Here is a 19,079-nt window from a genome sequence, read left to right on the forward strand (position 1 = left end):
GCAGGGGACACGGGTTCGTGCCCCAGTCCGGGAAGATCCCACATGCCGTGGAGCGGCTGGGCCCGTGAGCCATGGCCGCTGAGCCTGCGCGTCTAGAGCCTGTGCTCCGCAATGGGAGAGGCCACAACAGTGAGAGGCCCGCGTACCGCAAAAAAAAACAAAAAAAACCCACCAAAGTCTCAGACTCATGACCTGGAGATTCTGGGACCTCAGGTGAGTCACTTGGCTTTTCTGAGCCTCACTTTCTTCATTTGTAAAAAGGGCACAGTAAGTCCAAGCTCATCTATGAAGTGACCAGCATGGTGCCTGACCCAGCAGGTGCCCAGGAATTGGTCACCATAAAGGGTGGGGGGAAGGGTCCTTGTGTTTAGGGACCCACACAGGGCTTGTGGGAGCCCAGCACACTGGGAGGCATAGGCTTGCTCCCTAAATTTCACAGAAGAGCCCACGGAGGGGACTGACCAGCTGTCCAGATCAGGGACTCCCAGTGCCTGCTGCTTGCCCTCCTCCACACTCTGGCCACCTTCTTCCTGGACCAGCATGATGGCCTGGGCCATAGGGAGATGGGGGGAGGGGGTTCCAGCCATCATATGTGTGAACCTTCCCAAGGTTCTAACAACCTTGCCTGGTTGGGGTGATGATATGCCCCTCCCTGCAAATGAGGAAACTGAACCTGAGCGGGGACACAGACCCCAACCAGTCTGTCTCTAGAATGCTGCAGCCATGACAAGGTGAGGACCGGAGGCTAAGACCCAGGAGGTCAGAAGGGAGAGACCTCTGGATGTGTGTGGGGGGGCGGGGGAGGGTGAGTGTCAAGCAGAACAGTTCCCTGTGGGGCTGCCAGAATCTGTGCCTGGAGGCTGGGGGTAAGCAGGCTTCTGTGGGGTTCAGACTGCTGCTGGGCAGGGCTGTGACCCCATTGGTGCTGCGAATGGGGGGACTGAAACCCCCTGGGTGGTGGACCTGAAGAGTTACACCCCAGTTGGTGCTGGGGATGGGGGAGCCGAGCCCCTCTTAGTGGTAAGTGTGAGGGGCTGAACCCCAGTTGGTGCTGGGCAGGTGCACTGAGGTTGGGATTCGACTGAGGAGGGGGCGGTGGGGGGTCGCCTAGCATTGTTTGTGGAGAGAGCCAGAGGCTGCAGGGCATGAAGGTGCAGTTGCGGGAGGGGGAGGGCGGGTTCCCTGACACCGAATTCATTATTGGGAGATTCCTCTTCACAGTCCTTCGACACCTCCCACGGGAACCACGGGCCAGAAATGTCTGACAGCCCCTGGCGGGCCGGCTTCTGTGCCGCCGATGCCCGGGTATCTCCATACCCGGGTCCCCGCCCGCCCACTGCCTGAGTCCCTCCCCCCGTGGGTCCCGCAGCCTCTGGAAGCCTCTCTCAGGCTCTGCCTGGCGCCGCCGCCGAGTCGGGGCTCAGTGTCCGGCCCCCCGGCGGCTGCTGTCCCTAGCCCCTGGCGGTCGCCGGGGCCGCGGGGGGTCAGCAAAGGCCGGGCCTGAGCCGCGCGGCCCGCACATGGGGAGGGGGCGTCTCGGGAGGACGGGTCCTAATGTAGGGGCGGAGCCAAGGAGTCGGGCGCGCGGCCGGCGCGGGCGCACCGAGGTCAGCGGCCGCGGAAGGGGGACCCAGGCGTCCGGGAGGCGGTGCCAGGTGCCGCGCCCCCGCCCAGCTCCCGCCGCCGCCGGCCCCCGCCCCCGGGCCGCCCCCCGCCCGTGACGCGCTCCCCGCCCCCTCCGCGCCGGGAGACCGAGACCGAGCCGGAGCCCGAGGACAGCGAGGGGCGCGGGCGGCGGAGGAGGCTGCGGGGGAGGGAGAAGGATGCGGCGGGTGCCGTGGGGCCGCCACCGCCTCTGAGCCGCGCCGAGCGCACGGAGCTCAGCCGCGTCGCTGCGGCCCCGGTCGCGCCATGGGGAAGGAGCAGGAACTGGTGCAGGCGGTGAAGGCGGAGGACGTGGGGACCGCGCAGAGGCTGCTGCAGAGGCCGCGGCCCGGAAAGGCCAGTGAGTGCGGGGTGTACGGGGGGCGCGGGTAGCGGGCGCGAGCCGCGGCGCGCCCCGGGGCCGTCTCCAGCGCCGAGCTCCCCACCCCGCCCGGTGCAGGGCGGGGAGGGGGATGCTGTCGGGTCCCCGGGGGCGGGGCGGGGCCAGCAGCGCCCAGACCCTCCGTCCGCGCCCACCGCTGCCAGCACTGAAGGAGGGGCTGCATCGAGTGCCAGGCCGTCACCTGAGCCCCGCAGCGGGCACCTGGCGGCACCCACCTCACAGGCCGCAGGCATTCGCATCCCTCTCTCCTGCCTCCGTTCCCCTCCCTTCCCGGGCTGCGGGCTGACAGCTGGAGGTCTCTTCTGGGCCTTTAAAGGGCGAGGCGGATTCCCTCCCCACGCCATGGAGAGAGGGAGGGGCCTCTTGCGGTAAGGGGAGACCACAGGGCTGACAGTCTCTGTCAGACCCCCTCCCCGCCCCATGTTTAATAACATGCTTAGCAGGGAAGGGGGGGGTGGCAGGACCATGCTGGGGGTGTGGCTGCCCAGGCATGGCCGGCTGGGGGCCATTTACTGAAGGGGGAGCAGAGGCCCAAGGTCGCCCAGCCCAGGGCAGGCTGAGTTCGAGGCAGGTGCAGACCCTGGTCCTCTCTGGCTTCCCTGCTGGAAAAGGAGACTGGTGGGGGAGGGGTCTCCCACTGGCCATCCTGAGCTTGTTCTGTGGGGGTCCCAGGGGATGGTTGGAAGCTTGGCGCCCTGATCCCAGCACTCATCCCAGCTCAGCCTGGAGCCTCCCCCGGGGACCCTGGAGATGGATGGATGGGTGTGTGGACCAGCCGCGTGTGTGACTGCGCACGTATGTCCGTGTCAGTGTGTCAGGGCACCTGTGCTGGCGCGGGCAGGGCTCTGCTGGGTAGCAGGTGGGGTCTGGGTGCCCCGACTCCCCATGCCACCCCCTGCCACCCCCTGGGACTGTATGTAAGCCAGGGAGGTACCCTCCCATCTCTCCAGGGGAGATGCTGAGAACTGAGACAGCCTCTGGGGCAGGTGGGGGTAGGTCCTTGAGCCCCAGGAGGACCCCTCCCACTGCAGCCCCTGCCTGGCCGCTACTATCTGCTCTGTGCAATTAGAGAGCTGCACATCTGTGCCTCGCAAGAACACATACACAGGTGGGCCCTGCCTTCCACACCGGAGGCCCAGGGATAGTCTGCCAGTTAGGACTGGCTTCAGGGCCTCGGGGTTCAGAAAGGCAGGGCTTTCAGGCAGAGACAACCTTAGCTGAGCCTCAAAAGCAGGCTCAGGGATTGAGAGGTGGAAGGCAAGGCAAAGTCTTCCACCTAGTGGCCATCCGACCTTGGGCACAGGCATCTCCAGTCTCTGGGCTTCAGTCTCCTCATCTGTAGGATGGGGACGTTTGTGGTCCCTGCCTCGTAGCATTGTTGTAAGAACAGCGAATACACACATGAAGCCCAGGCACTTAGTAAGTGCTCCGGAAGTGCTAACTGTGGCCATTTTCTAGACGGCCCAGGGCGGTGCGCCAAGGAAGTGGGGGGCACCAGATTTGGGGACTCCTCCCCCCTTCTACTCTGGCCATCTGGGGGAGGTGTGGGGACCTTTACCTCTACCTGTGTTTCTGCCTAGATCTCTGCATTTGCCCCTGCATGGCCTGGTCTCTGGGTAGGAGAGACACCTGCCCTGGCACCCGAATCTGGGCTCTCTGACTCACAGGGGCAGGCAGAATAAATCAGATGGAGAAATCCCTCCATGAATTAGCTCGGTTGTCATGGCAACACTGGCCTGCTTTGGAGTAAGATGTATTTTGATTCAGCAAAGTACAGCTGGAGTTTGGGCCATGGGGTAGGGGGCATCCAGCGGTGCTCCCTGGGGCCCCCAACTCCAGAGGTGTTCCCACGATACTTGTTTCCACAGTCTCCTCCCTGTGCTGACACCTTCCCTTCACCCCATACCCCAGTGACACCCCAGGCTCTGTCAGCACCCCTATCCTGCCTGAAGGGAGCCTCCACTTACAGGCACAGGCACACTCACCCTTAGCAATCATCCTTGAAGTGAAGAAGAGACTGCTAGGGAGAGAAAATACTGGGGTGGAGGTTGGTCTTCTGGGGGGCGGGCAGACACCCTGCCCTTCCTTCTGGCCCAACCTTCCCTTTCTTCCATTTCACTGAAGACTACGGCCAGCGCTCCTGTGCTCACTCACCTTGGCCCACTAAGAGTTCCCTTCCAGCGTCTGGCTCAGAGCTGCCTGCCCTGGGGGATTTGAGAGGGTGCTTTTCTATGCTGGAGGCCACAGGGCTCAGCCAATCTGAGGTGGGAGCAGAGGAGGCCAAGACCACGTACCTGTAGGAGACAGATGTGGCTCTGTGGAGGTGGCTTGTGGGTGGCTTCCGTGGTTGGAGGAGCATCTTGGCAGGGGGTGGAGGGAGGCCACAAGGGTAGAGTGGAAAAGGGTCTGGGGTGGGCTCCCCCCAGGGCTTTGCAGCTGGAGTTTGGAGGTGACTTCAAAGGTAGGGGTAGTATCAGGAGAGCAGTTAGAGAGCTGGGGTGATAGGAGACCGGAGAGCCCAAGTCATGGGGGCGGTCAGGGGCAAGGCATATGCACTATGACTGATGGCAATCTGTAGGACTTAGTGCCCTCGTGGAAAAGGGAAAGGGGCTCCTGGGGCCTTCAGCTTATCCCCACTTTCCCTCCTCTCTCCCACCTACCCAGGCCCCTGAAGCTGTGCTCTGCTCCAGCTTCATTCAGGGCACCTGTCTTCATGAGGTGCAGCCCGCCAGCCCCAGGCAGGCTGCAGTTCTGGGACCTTCCCGGGTGTCCAGTGTCCCCATGGGAATTGGGGGTGCTCCAAGACCTCAAGCCCCCCTTCATCCAATTCCAGCACTTTTCCTCTTTGAGGAGACCAGCGGCCGGGAGGGGGGCGGGGAAGATGACCTTAGCAAGATGCTCCTTCTCCTGTGGGGAGTGATCCCCTTCTGGATGGAGACACCCTCTCCCCACTGGTGTCTGTGTCACTTCCTGGGCCTCAACCTCCAAACCCTCTGAGATTTCAGCACCTGCAGCTGTGACTGGGTGAGCAGGTGGGCCTGGCCTCGGGCGCCACTCAGAGCACCTGGCTCCGTAGCTGCCTGGGCGCCCCGGCTGCGGGAGGGAGGAGAGCGAGCTGGCCTGGGAAGTCTTGTGGGGAGAAGCTGAGAACTGGCTACATGGGAACGAAGAAGGGTGGGGGGCAGCAGACATTAGAGTCGGGGGGTAGAGCCTTTTGGTGGGGGAATGTGCTGAGGGTGGGCTTGAGCAAGGCAGGGGTGCTGGGGGACAGCGATGCCTGGGCTCCCTTCAGCTTCACAACAAGGGACCGTGGCAGGCCCGGCCGCATAATCCACAGAGCCCAGCGCAAAATGAAAATGGTGGGGGGGTGACTTGTCCAAAAAAATAATAGGACTTCCTTGGTGGTCCAGTGGTTAAGACTCCATGCTTCCACTGCAGCGGACGCGGGTTCAATCCCTGGTCGGGGAAGTTCTGCATGCCACAAGATGGGGCCAAACCCCCCCCCAAAAAACAAACAAACAAAATAACAATCTCACGACAGCAGAGCATCCAGCCAGGTCGGGCTCTTCTGAGTGGTTGCACAGGTGACACACTTGAAGCCAGCTCTGGCAGGTGGACAAAGTGTGTGGGATGAGGGTACAGTTCAGTCACCAGTTACTGAGCACTGTGTGTGCACCTGGCACTGTTTTAGCCACCAAGGATACGGCAGTGAGCAAAATAGATAAAAACCATTGTCCTCTTGGAGCCTGTAATTTAGTGATGGAGACGGACAATAAACAAGATAAATGGTGGTATGGGGGCTAAAGAGGAAAATACAACAGACACGAGATGGGAAGGGGATTACCGTTTTATTTATTATTTATTTTTTATTTTTGGCCACACCGCACAGCTTGCAGGATCTTAGTTCCCCAACCAGGGACTGAACCTGGGCCATGGCAGTGAAAGTGCCGAGTCCTAACCATTGGACCACGAGGAAACTCCCAGGGGATTACCATTTTAGATGGGGGAGGAGGCTTTGACAAGCAGGTCTTGGATAGAGACCTGAAGGACATGAAGAGGGAATAATGGGGATAATTGAGGGAAGAATGGCTCACACACACACACACACACACACAGAGCATGTGCAAAGGCCCTGTGGCAGGGGAGACAGGTGTGTTGGAGTGCCATCAAGGAGGCTCAGGTGGCTGGAACAGGGGTGAGGAGGAAGTCGAAGTGAAAGGAGGGAGGGCTGCATCATACAGGGCTATTGTCCGGCTTTGGCCTCCAACCCCATTGAGACAGGAGCAATGGGACCGGACCCATGTTCTAACGGGGTCCCCCTGACCTCAGTGGGTATGGAGGATGGACTGGAGGGGGCAGGGTGGAAGTGGGGATGCCAGGGGGAGGTGATGGCAGTGGTCCTTCGAGGGATGCTGGCCTGGCCCAGGGTGGTGATGATGGTGCTGGTGAGAAAGGGTAGGATTCCAGGTGTGCTTTGAAAGTGTCTTGAAAGTAGAGCCAACAGGATTGACCAATGGAGAAGATATAAGGGCTCAAGAAAGGACCCAGGGCTGCCTCCAAGGTTTTGCCCTGGACCACCACGGGGAAGGAGGGGTGGCACTGCTGCCAACTTAGACAGCCTTTAGCATCAGCCAAGTGTCTGAGGCGGGGGGAGGGGCAGGGGAGTGGAGATACCTCTCGTCCTGGAGCCTCAGCCCTTCGGCTCTTCGGCTCTTCACCGGAGAAGCCCCTCACTGGGGAGGGTGGGGTGGGATTCCTATAGGGCTAGTATTAGGAACTGCCACGTGCTGAGCTGACTCTGTGCCAGACCCTTCATGTGTTGTCTGGAGGCGCCCTTAGGCCTGTGAGGCTGGCTCTGTTAGACCCTTCGAGCTCACAGCCAAGGCCTCAGGGCTAGTAAGGGGCAGAGGGAAGATTTGAATTCAGGCCCGTCTGACTTTGTGGGCCATTGGGGGACCCACACCCTATATCCAAAAGCTGAGAACCGAGGCTGGAGCAGCCGGGGCTGCTGTGGGTCACAGAGCAGGCCCTGCAGCAGCCCCTCTGTGACTCGACTCCCTCAGCCCCCTGCCCCCATCCCTGTCCTGAGCCTGGACAAAGGGGCTTCTGTCCTGCCAGCCCCTCCCTCACAGAGTGACTGACCCACAAATGGTTTATGTAACCGTGGCCCAGACAGGCAGGGGATTGGCCCGAGTCCGGCTGGACCTGAGCCCACGGGGAGGGCATCGGTGGGCTCCCCTCCTCTGGCAGGCGGCTGGTGGAGGCCAGGACTGGGGACGCCCCGGGAGGAGACTGTGGCACCCCGGGAGGGCTGGAGCCCCTCAGGCTTCAGGTGGGCTGACCCTGGGGCCTGCACATGCCCCCATAGATGAGGGGGCCATTGTAATGTGGTTGCTTGGAGGCACTGGCCCACTTGCCTGCCTCCCCATCCTGCCCTGCCAAATGGGGCTTATCTATACAGGCCAGGCCCGGGGCCGGGAGTTGGGGGAGGCTGAACCCTGGAAATGCAGATCTTCCCCAGAGATACCCCCATTTCCGGGTGTTCCAGCCTTCCTGGGCCACCCCCGGCCCCATCTGGGTCCTTCTGAGAGACAGATTGGGCTGGCTCTCTCCCTCCCACCATTGGCAGGTGCTCAGCCAGCGTCTCAAGGGAGGGGGGTTCATGTGCACATGTGTGCGCCTATGTGGGTGTACAGCCCTGGCTTCTGTTCCCAGACAGGGACAGGGCCTGTGAACCTCCCAAAGTCTTAGTTCAGTGGGAAACCAAGGGCCAAAAGCTGGTACCTGATGCTGAGTGCTGGAAACAGGGTTGAATGAATGAACGTTTCTAGACTAAAGACCTAGATAGCTTTGGCTCTGAGCCTACCAGGGAGCTAGCCAGCCACTCTCTGCCTGCTATCTGTCTAGAGGGGGCTGGGACCCAGGTAGGCCTCAGTAGGGGCTGGACGGAGCCTCCCTCACCATGTCTCCTTCCCACCCCAGAGCTCCTGGGCTCCACCAAGAAGATCAATGTCAATTTCCAAGACCCAGATGGGTGAGTTCTCAGCCCGGGGAGATGTCAGTCTGGTATGGGGGTCAAGGACTCCTGGGGAAGGCAGGGTGCCCGGCTCCTTGCCCATACATATCTGTCACCTGTCCCAGCTTTTCTGCCCTGCACCACGCAGCCCTGAATGGCAACACGGAATTGATCACCCTGCTGCTGGAGGCCCAGGCTGCTGTGGACATCAAGGACAACAAAGGCAAGGCCTGTCAGGGACCTCAAAGCCAGAGGTGGGGGTCAAGGTCAAAAGTGGGGTCCCTGGAGGCCCCTCAACTGAGGTCTCAGCCCCGGGTCTTGGTCTGGGTTGAGGCAGGTTCTCATGGGATCAGCGTCCTAGAAGTCAGGGTTGGGTTCAGGGTCAGGGGCTAGCTCCCAACCACCCCCTTGCCCCCAGGCATGCGGCCGCTACACTATGCGGCCTGGCAGGGCCGGAAGGAGCCCATGAAGCTGGTGCTGAAGGCGGGCTCAGCGGTGAATGTCCCGTCTGATGAGGGCCACATCCCCCTGCACTTGGCGGCCCAGCATGGTCACTACGATGTGGTAAGGACCACCTCAAGGGTGACAGGGTGCCTGGGGCAGAATGAGCCCGACGGATGCATTGGGCCTGACCACACCCTGTGGTCCCTGCAGTCTGAGATGCTGCTCCAGCACCAGTCCAACCCGTGCATGGTGGACAACTCGGGGAAGACGCCCCTGGACCTTGCCTGTGAGTTCGGCCGTGTTGGGGTAAGTCTCTCCAGGGAGCTGAGTAGGACTCCAACTTCTTCTCCTGGGGTGGGAGTGGGAGACAAACTGCAGCTCCCCACCCCATTCCTGGGCCCCCCTACTCTGACCCCTCCTTCCAGGTGGTCCAGCTGCTCCTGAGCAGCAACATGTGTGCGGCCTTGCTAGAGCCCCGGCCAGGGGACACCACCAACCCCAATGGCACCAGCCCCCTGCACCTGGCAGCCAAGAACGGCCACATCGACATCATCAGGTATGGCCGTGGGGAGGGGGCGGGGTAAGGGGCACCCAGCCTTGGGGTTCCTGCTCCTGGCTTGGCAATAAGACAGGAGCAGCCAGGGAGCCGTGGGGATGTGGTCAGGTCTCTGGATACGAAGGATGCCTCAAGCTGCCCACATAAAGGATGTACTGGAGGGGGGTGGGGAGTGGTCTTCTATAGCCCCACAGCCTGTGCCACTTGCTGGGTGACCTTGAGGAGACTCTTAACTTCTCTGAGCCTCAGTTTCCCCATCCTTAAAGTGGGTATCGCAGCACTGCCTACACTAGGATGAGACGAGATAAGAGTGTGAAGGGTTAACACAGGGAGGGATTGTCGGGGATGTGGGACAGGGTTAGCTCATCCTTAGCCCCCAGGAACTGGAGCCCGGCTTGGGGGTGCTGGGGCAGAGGGCTCTCTGTGCAGGGCCCTGCCTGCTCCTCCTACCTCCCCGTCAGACTCCTCCTCCAAGCTGGCATTGACATTAACCGCCAGACCAAGTCCGGCACGGCCCTGCATGAGGCCGCACTCTGTGGGAAGACGGAAGTGGTTCGGCTGCTGCTCGATGTGAGTTAGGGGCCAGAGGGAGCTGGGGTCAAGTGGGGGTGTAGGGGGCTCTTGAGAGTCCTCACCCTCTGGCACATACAGAACGGGATCAATGCCCACGTGAGGAACACCTACAGCCAGACGGCCCTGGACATCGTGCACCAATTCACCACCTCCCAGGCCAGCAAGGAGATCAAGCAGCTGCTACGAGGTGGGCCCAGGCGGGGCAGGGGGGCAGGGCTGGGGCCTGGGCCAGGCCGGCTCACAGGACTGGGGGGTCTGCCACCTCCTGTGTCCCCAGAGGCATCGGCAGCCCTGCAGGTCCGGGCAACCAAGGATTATTGCAACAATTACGACCTGACCAGCCTCAACGTGAAAGCTGGGGACATTATCACAGTAAGGATGGCCTGGGGCTGCTGGAACGGGGATGAATGGGACCTGGGATGCTCCCCGCAACACCTGGCAGCAACTGGGGGGTCTGAGCAGGAGGCCAAGGCCACCCACCCACTTGACATGGAGGGGTGTCTCCCTGAGCATGCTCCTCCCACCGTATCTGACCAGGTCCTCGAGCAGCATCCAGACGGCCGGTGGAAGGGCTGTATCCATGACAACAGGACAGGCAATGACCGTGTGGGCTACTTCCCGTCCTCCCTGGGCGAGGCCATCGTCAAGCGAGCAGGCAAGTCCCACCCAGGGATGGGCTCGCGGGCCAGAAGGAAGCAGGTGCCCGGCGTTTTGGGTGGTAGGGTAAGGATTGTCAGCTCTAGCCATTGCTAGGTGTGGGGTCCAGAGTGTGTCTTGCCAGCTGTCTCCTCATCAGCGTCCCCAGACCCACTCCTTTATGTATTCAACAGACATTGCATGCCAGGCACTAGGAATAGATGGACGTCATTCTTGCTCCCAAGGAGCTTGCCCTTGGGGAGGGAGGGGAGAAGGGAACAGTGAAATAAATGTGGAAGGAAACGTACCAACCAGTGACACAGAGATTGCAGATGGAGACCCACTTTAGACAAGTGTGGACAGAGAAGGCCCTGAGAAGTGGGAGGGGCTGGCCACAGGCAGAGCATTCCAGGCAGCAGGAACCACACGTGCAAAGGCACTGAAGCAGGACAGAGTGTGACTGTGTAAGGGTCCAAAGGAGCCCAGTGTGGCTGACTTGGTGACAGAGAGGGAGGGGGCGCAGGATGAGGCCATAGGGCCATGGAATGGCTTCAGATGGGGGACTGGTGTGATTGGTTTACCCCACAGAGAGGATATGGAGATTGACAGGCCGGGTGAGAGGGCAGAGGGGAGCCAGTTAGGAGGTGTGGCCAATCCACCCAAGGTCATCTAGTTCCCTGGGGTGAGGAGCCGGGACCCAGGCTCCTGGGGGCCTCCTCCCTCCCCCTGCTCCCCAGGCACAGAGGGGTTTGCACCCTCCTGCAATTCCCTACTCCCACCTACAGGACCACAGGGTAGCCTGGCCTGCACCCCTCTCTGCCATGCTCTCCTGCTCTCAAATGTCCAAGATTGGGAAGGGCCTTCTGAGGGTCGCTCAGCTCCTCGAACACAGGGCAGGAGGAGGCTGTATTGACCCCCCAGGCACGTGTGTGTCCAGCCTCTGCTCTGCGCAGACTTGGGGGCCAGGCCAGGGGATGCCCCAGGCCTGGGCCAGTCCAGGATTCAGGGAGACTGTGCTTGGCCCGCAGGTTCCCGAGCAGGTGCCGAACCAAGCCCACCCCAGGGATGCAGCTCAGCAGGACCCTCTGCACCCCCTGAGGAGATCTGGGTGCTGAGGAAGCCATTTGCAGGTAGGTGGGGGCCTCTGGAGGGTGGTGGCCGTGGCACTTCTGCAAGGCAGTACCTGGGCTCTGCAGGGCTGGCACTAGCTGATGCTGCTCCCTCCTGCTGGCAGGTGGGGACCGCAGTGGCAGCTTGAGCAGTGTGGCCAGTGGCCGGAGCAGCGGGGGCCACACCCTGCACGCGGGCTCTGAAGGGGTCAAGGTAGGTGGGTTGGTGGCAGGACCGGGATGGCCTGTGTCTAGAGCAGCACTGGCCAGCCAGCCTGTCTGGGTTGCAGCTCCTGGCCACGGTGCTCTCCCAGAAGTCTGTCTCCGACTCCAGCCCCGGGGACAGCCCTGTCAAGCCTCCGGAGGGCTCTTCAGGTAAGAGCAAGGACACAGCACTGCTGGCCTGGCCGGGAGGTGGCCCCCAGGCAGCCATTGCCCCACCATACCCTCTCGTCCCCAGGTGCCACCCGGTCCCAGACTCCAGTGACCCATGCTGGGCAGGTCTATGGGGAGCAGCCATCCAAAAAGCTGGAGACAGCATCGGAGGGCAAGGTACAAGGCCTGGGCCGGCTGCAGGTTGGGGGACACCCAGGGCAGCCTGCCTGGCTTGGCCGCAGCGTGGCCCTTGACAGGCCGGGCCCGTCCTTCTGTTGGTCTGTCAGTCTGTGTGTGTAGCTGTTGTCTCTTGTACAGACTGTGCGTGTAAGCTAGTGTGTCTAGGAAGTGTGACACAGGTGTGAGGTGAGTGGGGGTGTGTTTGTGTGTGGCTGGTGTGATTGTAATGCGGGCACATGTGCGCATGTGTGTGTGTGTGTGGAATGGCATGGATGTGAGTCGAGCCAAGGTGTGTATGTGGGTGAGACAGGTCCTGTGTGCATGCACCTGCGTGCTAGGGTGGGCATGAGCTGCTGGCTGAGTCCTCCTTCATTCCTCTGGGTAGAGCCCACCTTCTGGGGCGTAGAGGGGAAGCACTAAATTGTCCTGCCTGAGGCCCCATTCCCAGAGCCCCTCACACGGGGCCACACTGCAGGGTGTCCCTGGTCCAGGAATGGGGGGGATGGTCAGGGAGGCCTGTGATGTGGACAGCAGCTGGACCCTCCTGGTGGAGATCACAGAAGGAGCCCGAGGTGCTGGACGATGCTCAAGACAGCGGCACCCAGGACCACAGAGTGAGGAGGAGCACCCGGGCCAAGCTGATGGGGCCTGGCTGCAGACGGCCCAGCGGACAGCAGATTGTGCTGCGTGGTCTTCAGCTGAGCAGAGAAGGAGGCGCCGCGGTGGCTGGGGTGCATGCCTGGCGGGGGAGCAGGCGGGCGAGCCTGCAGTGGGTGCCTTGTGTCTTCCAGGGCGCCGAGGCTGTCAGACAGTGGCTTGCCACGTTCCAGCTGCAGCTCTACGCCCCCAACTTCATCAGCGCCGGCTATGACCTGCCCACTATCAGCCGCATGACCCCTGAGGTGAGCTGCCCGAAGGCTGTCTACCAGCTGACCCAGAGGTGGGCCCCCAGCCTTCTGCTAATGGGCCTCTCCTCCACCTAGGACCTCACGGCCATCGGGGTCACCAAGCCAGGCCACCGGAAGAAGATCACTGCAGAGATCAGCGGCCTGAGCATCCCCGACTGGCTGCCTGAGCACAAACCCGTAAGGCCCCCTGCACCCCAGTGGCCAGTCCCAGGTTGGGCAAACAGACAGACAGACAGCCTGCCTCCCTGGCTACAGCCCACCCCTGGCCTCCGGGGAGTCCAGAGAGAGGAGAGCAGAGGATGACCTCTGTTTGTCCGTCAGGGGCACTGGGGCCCGCCTCCTTGGGGCAGGGGCAGGGGCAGTGGTGACCGCCTCTGAGGGCTGTCCGGGCAAGGGGAGCCTGAAGCCTGGAGAGTCCCCATCTCCACTGTGTGTTCCACACTCAGGCGGCCACACAGGGACACCGGAGCCACCCGGCACACCACAGCACTGCCCATCACACACCCACGCAGACACTGCAGGGGGCCATGGGGATGGGACGTGCTTGCACACACCCAGGCACATGTATGAGGAAGACGCCTGTGCGTGCTTCAGGTACACAGCACGCGTATGCTAAATACATTCAAGGCGCCCACTGGAGACTGCACACACTGGCTGACAGCCACACCAGCCGCGGCCCATGCTGTCACGAACAGGCACTCTGTGGTGGGACAGGCTCTGGGCTGGGAGAAGGTGGGCCCGAGGCCTGTCACATCCATGCTGCCTCTCTGGGCCTTGTGCTGTGCTTTGGGCTCCCACCCGTCTGTGAGGGAGATGCCATGGCCACCGAGAGCCCCAGGGCTGTGGGTTGGTGACAGGTGGGTTTGTGCTCATCCACTCTGCCTCACCCCACTCAGTCAGCGGCTCAGGGGTCCTCCCAGCCAGCATGTCCGGGTCCCAGGGGCTTCACTTTGCTTGTGCACCCAAGGAGGTGACCGAGTGTCCTGTGTTGGTGCATGAGTGACATCCAGCTGGGAGTGTGGACGGGTGAATGCCATTCAGGGAGCCACCGGTGGTTCTGTGTGAAGACCATCACAGATATTTGCCTGGCGTGTGGCGAGGCTGTGTGACGTGTGCCTGATGCTGGTGGGGAAGTGGTGAGAGGGCGTGAGCGTGACTCAGAGGGGTGTCAGTGCCCGTGGATGGCTGGGATGCAGGGTGTGTGTATACACGTATCTGGTCGGTGGTGCTGTGTGTCTGTGTCCATGACGTGTGTGGTATGTCCACGTGGATGCTGTCCCCATGGCTGCCTGGGCAGGTGAGGAAGCACATTCTTCCGCCGGAAGCGCATTCTTCCCCCTCCCCCAAAGGGTATCCTGAGGAGAGAGTCGCCCCTCTGTGTGTGTTTGCATATGTTCGCAAATGTGTGTGAGCTGGCCTTGGGCTCCTGTCAAGGCTGCACTGTCTCCAAAGCTGACGCCTCGGGCCTGTTTGTCCTTCCGTCTCTCTGTGCCAGGCTGGCCCGGTGCCCTCGCCTCTGACAGCTCTGAGTAATAGGCAGGGTGTGGGCAGCCAGCTCGGGCTGCCCTCTGTGTCCCCTTCTCCGTAGGCTAACCTGGCCATGTGGCTGTCCATGATTGGCCTGGCACAGTACTACAAGGTGCTGGTGGACAATGGCTACGAGAACATCGACTTCATCACCGACATCACCTGGGAAGACCTGCAGGAGATCGGCATCACCAAGCTGGGTGAGGGCCCACCCCGCCCCCACTGCCTTCTGGTTCCCGCCACCCTCCCTGGCCTGACCTGCCCCCCGCCCCACTCAGGACACCAGAAGAAGTTGATGCTGGCAGTGAGGAAACTGGCAGAGCTGCAGAAGGCAGAGTACGCCAAGTATGAGGGGGGACCCCTGCGCCGGAAGGTACCACAGTCACTTGAAGTGATGGCCATCGAGTCGCCACCCCCACCCGAGCCTGCCCCGGCTGACTGCCAGTCTCCTAAGATGACCACCTTCCAGGACAGTGAGCTCAGCGGTGAGCTGCAGGCTGCCCTAATGGGCCCGGCTGAAGGGGCTGCCACTGCCGCTGCCCCTACTGAGAAGCCCTCCAACCACCTGCCGCCCACCCCAAGGGCCTCCATGCGGCAGGAGCCCAGCCTGGGTGGGCGGGCACGGCACATGAGCAGTTCTCAGGAGCTGCTAGGCAACGGGCCCCCAGGGCCTGGAAGCCCCATGTCACGAAGCCAGGAGTACCTGCTGGAGGAGGGGCCGGCCCCGGGTACCCCGCACAAGGAGGCCCGGCCCAGCCGCCACAGCCACAGCGTCAAGCGGGCCAGTGTGCCCCCAGTGCCTGGCAAGCTGCGGCAGGTCCTTCCACCAGGTACCAGCCACTTCACGCCCCCCCAGACTCCCACAAAAGCCCGGCCAGGCTCCCCACAAGCCCTGGGGGGGCCTCATGGCCCAGCCCCAGCCACAGCCAAGGTGAAGCCCACCCCACAGCTGCTGCCACCAATGGAGCGACCCATGTCACCTCGCTCGCTGCCTCAATCACCCACACACCGTGGCTTTGCCTACGTGCTGCCCCAACCCGTGGAGAGTGAGGCAGGGCCGGCTGCTCCGGGGCCTGCGCCTGCGGCCGTGCCCACGCCTGTGCCCACGCTGTGCCTGCCCCCTGAGGCCGACATGGAGTCAGGGCGGCCCAAGAAGCGCGCCCACAGCCTGAATCGCTATGCGGCGTCTGACAGCGAGCCAGAGCGGGACGAGCTGCTGGTGCCGGCCACAGTGGGGCCCTACGCCACAGTCCAGCGGCGCGTGGGCCGCAGCCACTCGGTGCGGGCACCTGCTGGCGCTGACAAGAACGTCAACCGCAGCCAGTCGTTCGCTGTGCGGCCGCGAAAGAAGGGGCCCCCCCCACCCCCGCCCAAGCGCTCCAGCTCATCCATGGCCAGTGCCAACCTGGCTGATGAGTCAGTGCCAGATGCGGAGACCGAGGTGTCTGGGACTGAGGACGGCCGGCTGGGGGTCCGGGCACAGCGCCGGCGGGCTAGTGACCTGGCTGGCAGTGTGGACACAGGAAGCGCTGGCAGCGTGAAGAGCATTGCAGCCATGCTCGAGCTGTCATCCATTGGGGGTGGGGGCCGGGCAGCCCGCAGGCCCCCTGAGGGCCACCCCATGCTTCGCCCCGCCAGCCCAGAGCCAGGCCGGGTGGCCACGGTGTTGGCCTCAGTGAAGCACAAGGAGGCCATTGGGCCTGACGGCGAGGTGGTGAACCGGCGCCGCACACTGAGTGGGCCTGTCACAGGACTTCTGGCCACTGCTCGCCGGGGTCCGGGAGAGCCAGGGGGGCCTGCAGATCACGGCCACTTTGTGGAAGATGGCGCTACCCGGCAGCGGCCTCGAGGTCCAGCCAAGGGTGAGGCGGGTGTGGAGGGCCCACCACTGGCCAGGGTGGAGGCCAGCGCCACGCTCAAGAGGCGCATCCGAGCCAAGCAGAGCCAGCAGGAGAATGTCAAGTTCATCCTCACGGAGTCCGACACGGTCAAGCGCCGGCCCAAGGCCAAGGAGAGGGAGGCAGGTCCCGAGCCTCCCCTACCACCGCTGTCCGTGTACCAGAATGGAACAGGCACTGTGCGCCGCCGTCCGGCCTCTGAGCAGGCTGGGCCCCCAGAGCTGCCCCCGCCCCCGCCACCCGCTGAGCCCCCGCCCTCTGACCTGTTGCACCTGCCCCCGCTGCCCCCGCCAGACAGTGATGCCCGGAAGCCGGCCAAGCCACCTGTCTCTCCCAAGCCCATTCTGGCTCAGCCCGTGCCCAAGATCCAGGGCTCACCCACACCTGCCTCCAAGAAGGTGCCACTGCCAGGTCCTGGCAGCCCAGGTAGGTTGCAGGGAGCCAGCTGGGGAAGGGCCCTCCTCCAGCTCCCCATGCCATGGTCTGAGGGGTTTTCCATTTCTTGGATTTGATGAAGGCCAGGTGGAGTGGGGTGGGAAAGTATCCTCAGACCCTCTCATCCATCCACCCACTGGACCACTTCACCGAGAGCTGAGACAAGGGTGGATGATCCTTACATTCCTCAGCGAAGGAGACACAGAAACCCATGAATAGCAGCACCTGTGGAAGGAGGACAGGCCCACGATGCTGGAAGGCTAAGGGAGGATTCTGACCTGGCTGTAAAATGACTCAAGCACAGGAGGGAGGGGAGAGGCTTCCAGGCAGAAGGATCAGAGGTGCAAAGGCCCTGTGGCATTCAAGCAACGGAAGGGCCGGTGTCTGCAACAGGCCACACCTGGAGGGGAATGGAGGTGGGGGGCGGACCAGGCGGGGTTTGGAAGCAGTGACCCAAGCAGGCCTGCACAGGGAAACGCGCCCCCTGGCAGCCTCAGGGAGGCCGGGGGGCGGGGGGCGCGGAGGGCTGGAGCTGGAGCCCGGCGGCAGTGCAAAGGGCGTTATCTCTAATCCCGGGTTCGAGGCAGGGCGCTTGGGCAGGGCTTATGCCGGGATGGGCAGCGCGCGACATCCCACCCCGGTGCGACTCTCCTCTTCCCCACAGAGGTGAAGCGTGCCCACGGCACGCCGCCGCCCGTGTCTCCCAAGCCGCCGCCACCGCCCACGGCGCCCAAGCCGGCCAAGGCAGCGGCGGGGCTGCAGTCGGGCAGCGCCAGCCCGTCGCCCTCGCCGGCACGCCAGCCGCCTGCTGCCCTCACCAAGCCCGCCAGCACGCCACCCTCACTGAGTGCCAGCCCGGCCAGGCCCCCGTCCCCCGGTGTGCCCGCGCTGCACGTGCCCGCCAAGCCGCCGCGCGCTGCTGCAGCGGCAGCCGGGCCCCCCGCCGCGCCCGACGGCGCCTCGCCGGGGGACAGCGCCAGGCAGAAGCTTGAGGAGACAAGCGCGTGCCTGGCGGCGGCGCTGCAAGCCGTAGAAGAGAAGATCCGGCAGGAGGACACGCAAGGCTCACGGTAGGTGCAGGACCTGGTCCGGCGTGGGCGTAGGTGGGGGGGCTGTGCGCCCCCGCGGCGGGTGCACACCTGGAGGTTGCCCTGCGAGAGCGGGGCCGAGTCGCGCCGGGCCCGAGTCGCGCCGGGCAGGGCCTGGCGTGGGCGGGGCTCTACGAGCTGCCCCAGCCCCCGACAGAGGCTACTGTGAGTGGGCTGGGGGCGGAGCGGGGCAGATGTGGGGAGGGCGTGGGCTGATCCAGCCCCGCCTCTGAATGCGGGGGCGTGGCCTCCGCGAGAGGTTGGGACTTTGCGCTGAATGGGCGGGACATGGGGGCTGGAAGTTCTGCGTCGACCCAGCCAGTTCACGCTGCGCCCGCCCCCAGCCCCTCGGTCGCCGAGAAGAGCACCGGCAGCATCCTGGACGACATTGGCAGCATGTTTGACGACCTGGCCGACCAGCTGGACGCCATGCTGGAGTGACGCGGCCGCCCAAGTTGGGCCTACCCGCGCCGCCTGGGCTCCGGCCCGCACACTGACCTTTACCTCAGGATGGGTACCTCCGGGGGCGGCGCGAGCGGGCAGGGCGGTGGACCAAGGGGGAGGGGCGCAGGGAGCAGCCCGCTAGGCGGCCGCGGGCACGAGGCGGGGGTGGGCCGTTCTGTCCAGCTCCCGCACAAGCACAACTCCTGCCCCTGGGCCCAGCTTGGAGGACTGCCTGGTTGGTGGACCCAAGGGCTCTGGGCAGATGCTGCTGCCTTGTGGGTGCCCTTCCTTATCTGCTGCTCCCTGTGCAATAACTGCTGGGCCACCTGCCCACCCACCACCAGGCTCTGCCTGCTGTGGGTGGAGGAGGGGAAACTCCTGAACCCCCTGCCCTGAGTCCAGGTTGGGTCCACCCTGGGAGGCAGCGGGAGGGGGGCAGCTGCTGTAGCCCCCTCCCCAATCTGTGGCAGAGCACAGGCCTATGCCCAGCACAGAACTGCCCATTGGGGACCTCTGCCAGCCACTCCAGCGCAGCACAAGGGGCTGGGGTTGGGCCCCCTGCCCCACTGCACCCCCCTCCCTGAATATAAGCTATCGAAGAGTATTAATTTATTGGGAATAAGCTGAGGCAGATTTCCCCAGAGAAACAAAAAGGTATAACTTTAACAAATATATATTTAAAGAAAGAAGAAATATTATTGATTCTATAGAAAACCATTTACCAACTGCAAGGACGCTGGAGTCCAGCTCAAGACAAAAGCTGTTAGAGACCCTGGCCATCTGTCTGTCTATCCTTCCCTCCCTCTGTCCAGGAGTGGCCAGACCCCCGGGCCCAGTAGCACA

The 19,079-nt window shown here is 63.1% G+C and overlaps 1 protein-coding gene across 1 annotated transcript; it reads left to right on the forward strand.

Annotated features, from left to right (window-relative positions):
• Positions 1 to 1,911: 1,911 nt before the first annotated feature.
• CASKIN1 (CASK interacting protein 1) lies at positions 1,912 to 18,233 on the forward strand. The gene is made up of 20 exons (XM_007453543.1): positions 1,912 to 2,005; positions 8,030 to 8,081; positions 8,189 to 8,286; positions 8,482 to 8,627; positions 8,718 to 8,813; positions 8,933 to 9,063; positions 9,525 to 9,633; positions 9,715 to 9,823; positions 9,914 to 10,008; positions 10,174 to 10,291; positions 11,301 to 11,402; positions 11,507 to 11,595; positions 11,672 to 11,756; positions 11,842 to 11,933; positions 12,728 to 12,838; positions 12,920 to 13,021; positions 14,433 to 14,571; positions 14,650 to 16,695; positions 17,369 to 17,774; positions 18,137 to 18,233. The coding sequence occupies exons 1-20, from the start codon at positions 1,912 to 1,914 to the stop codon at positions 18,231 to 18,233; spliced, it is 4,317 nt and encodes a 1,438-aa protein (XP_007453605.1).
• The last annotated feature ends 846 nt before the right edge of the window (positions 18,234 to 19,079 follow it).

Source organism: Lipotes vexillifer, unplaced genomic scaffold (assembly GCF_000442215.2).
Source record: "Lipotes vexillifer unplaced genomic scaffold, Lipotes_vexillifer_v1.1 scaffold914, whole genome shotgun sequence".
NCBI lineage: Eukaryota > Metazoa > Chordata > Mammalia > Artiodactyla > Lipotidae > Lipotes > Lipotes vexillifer.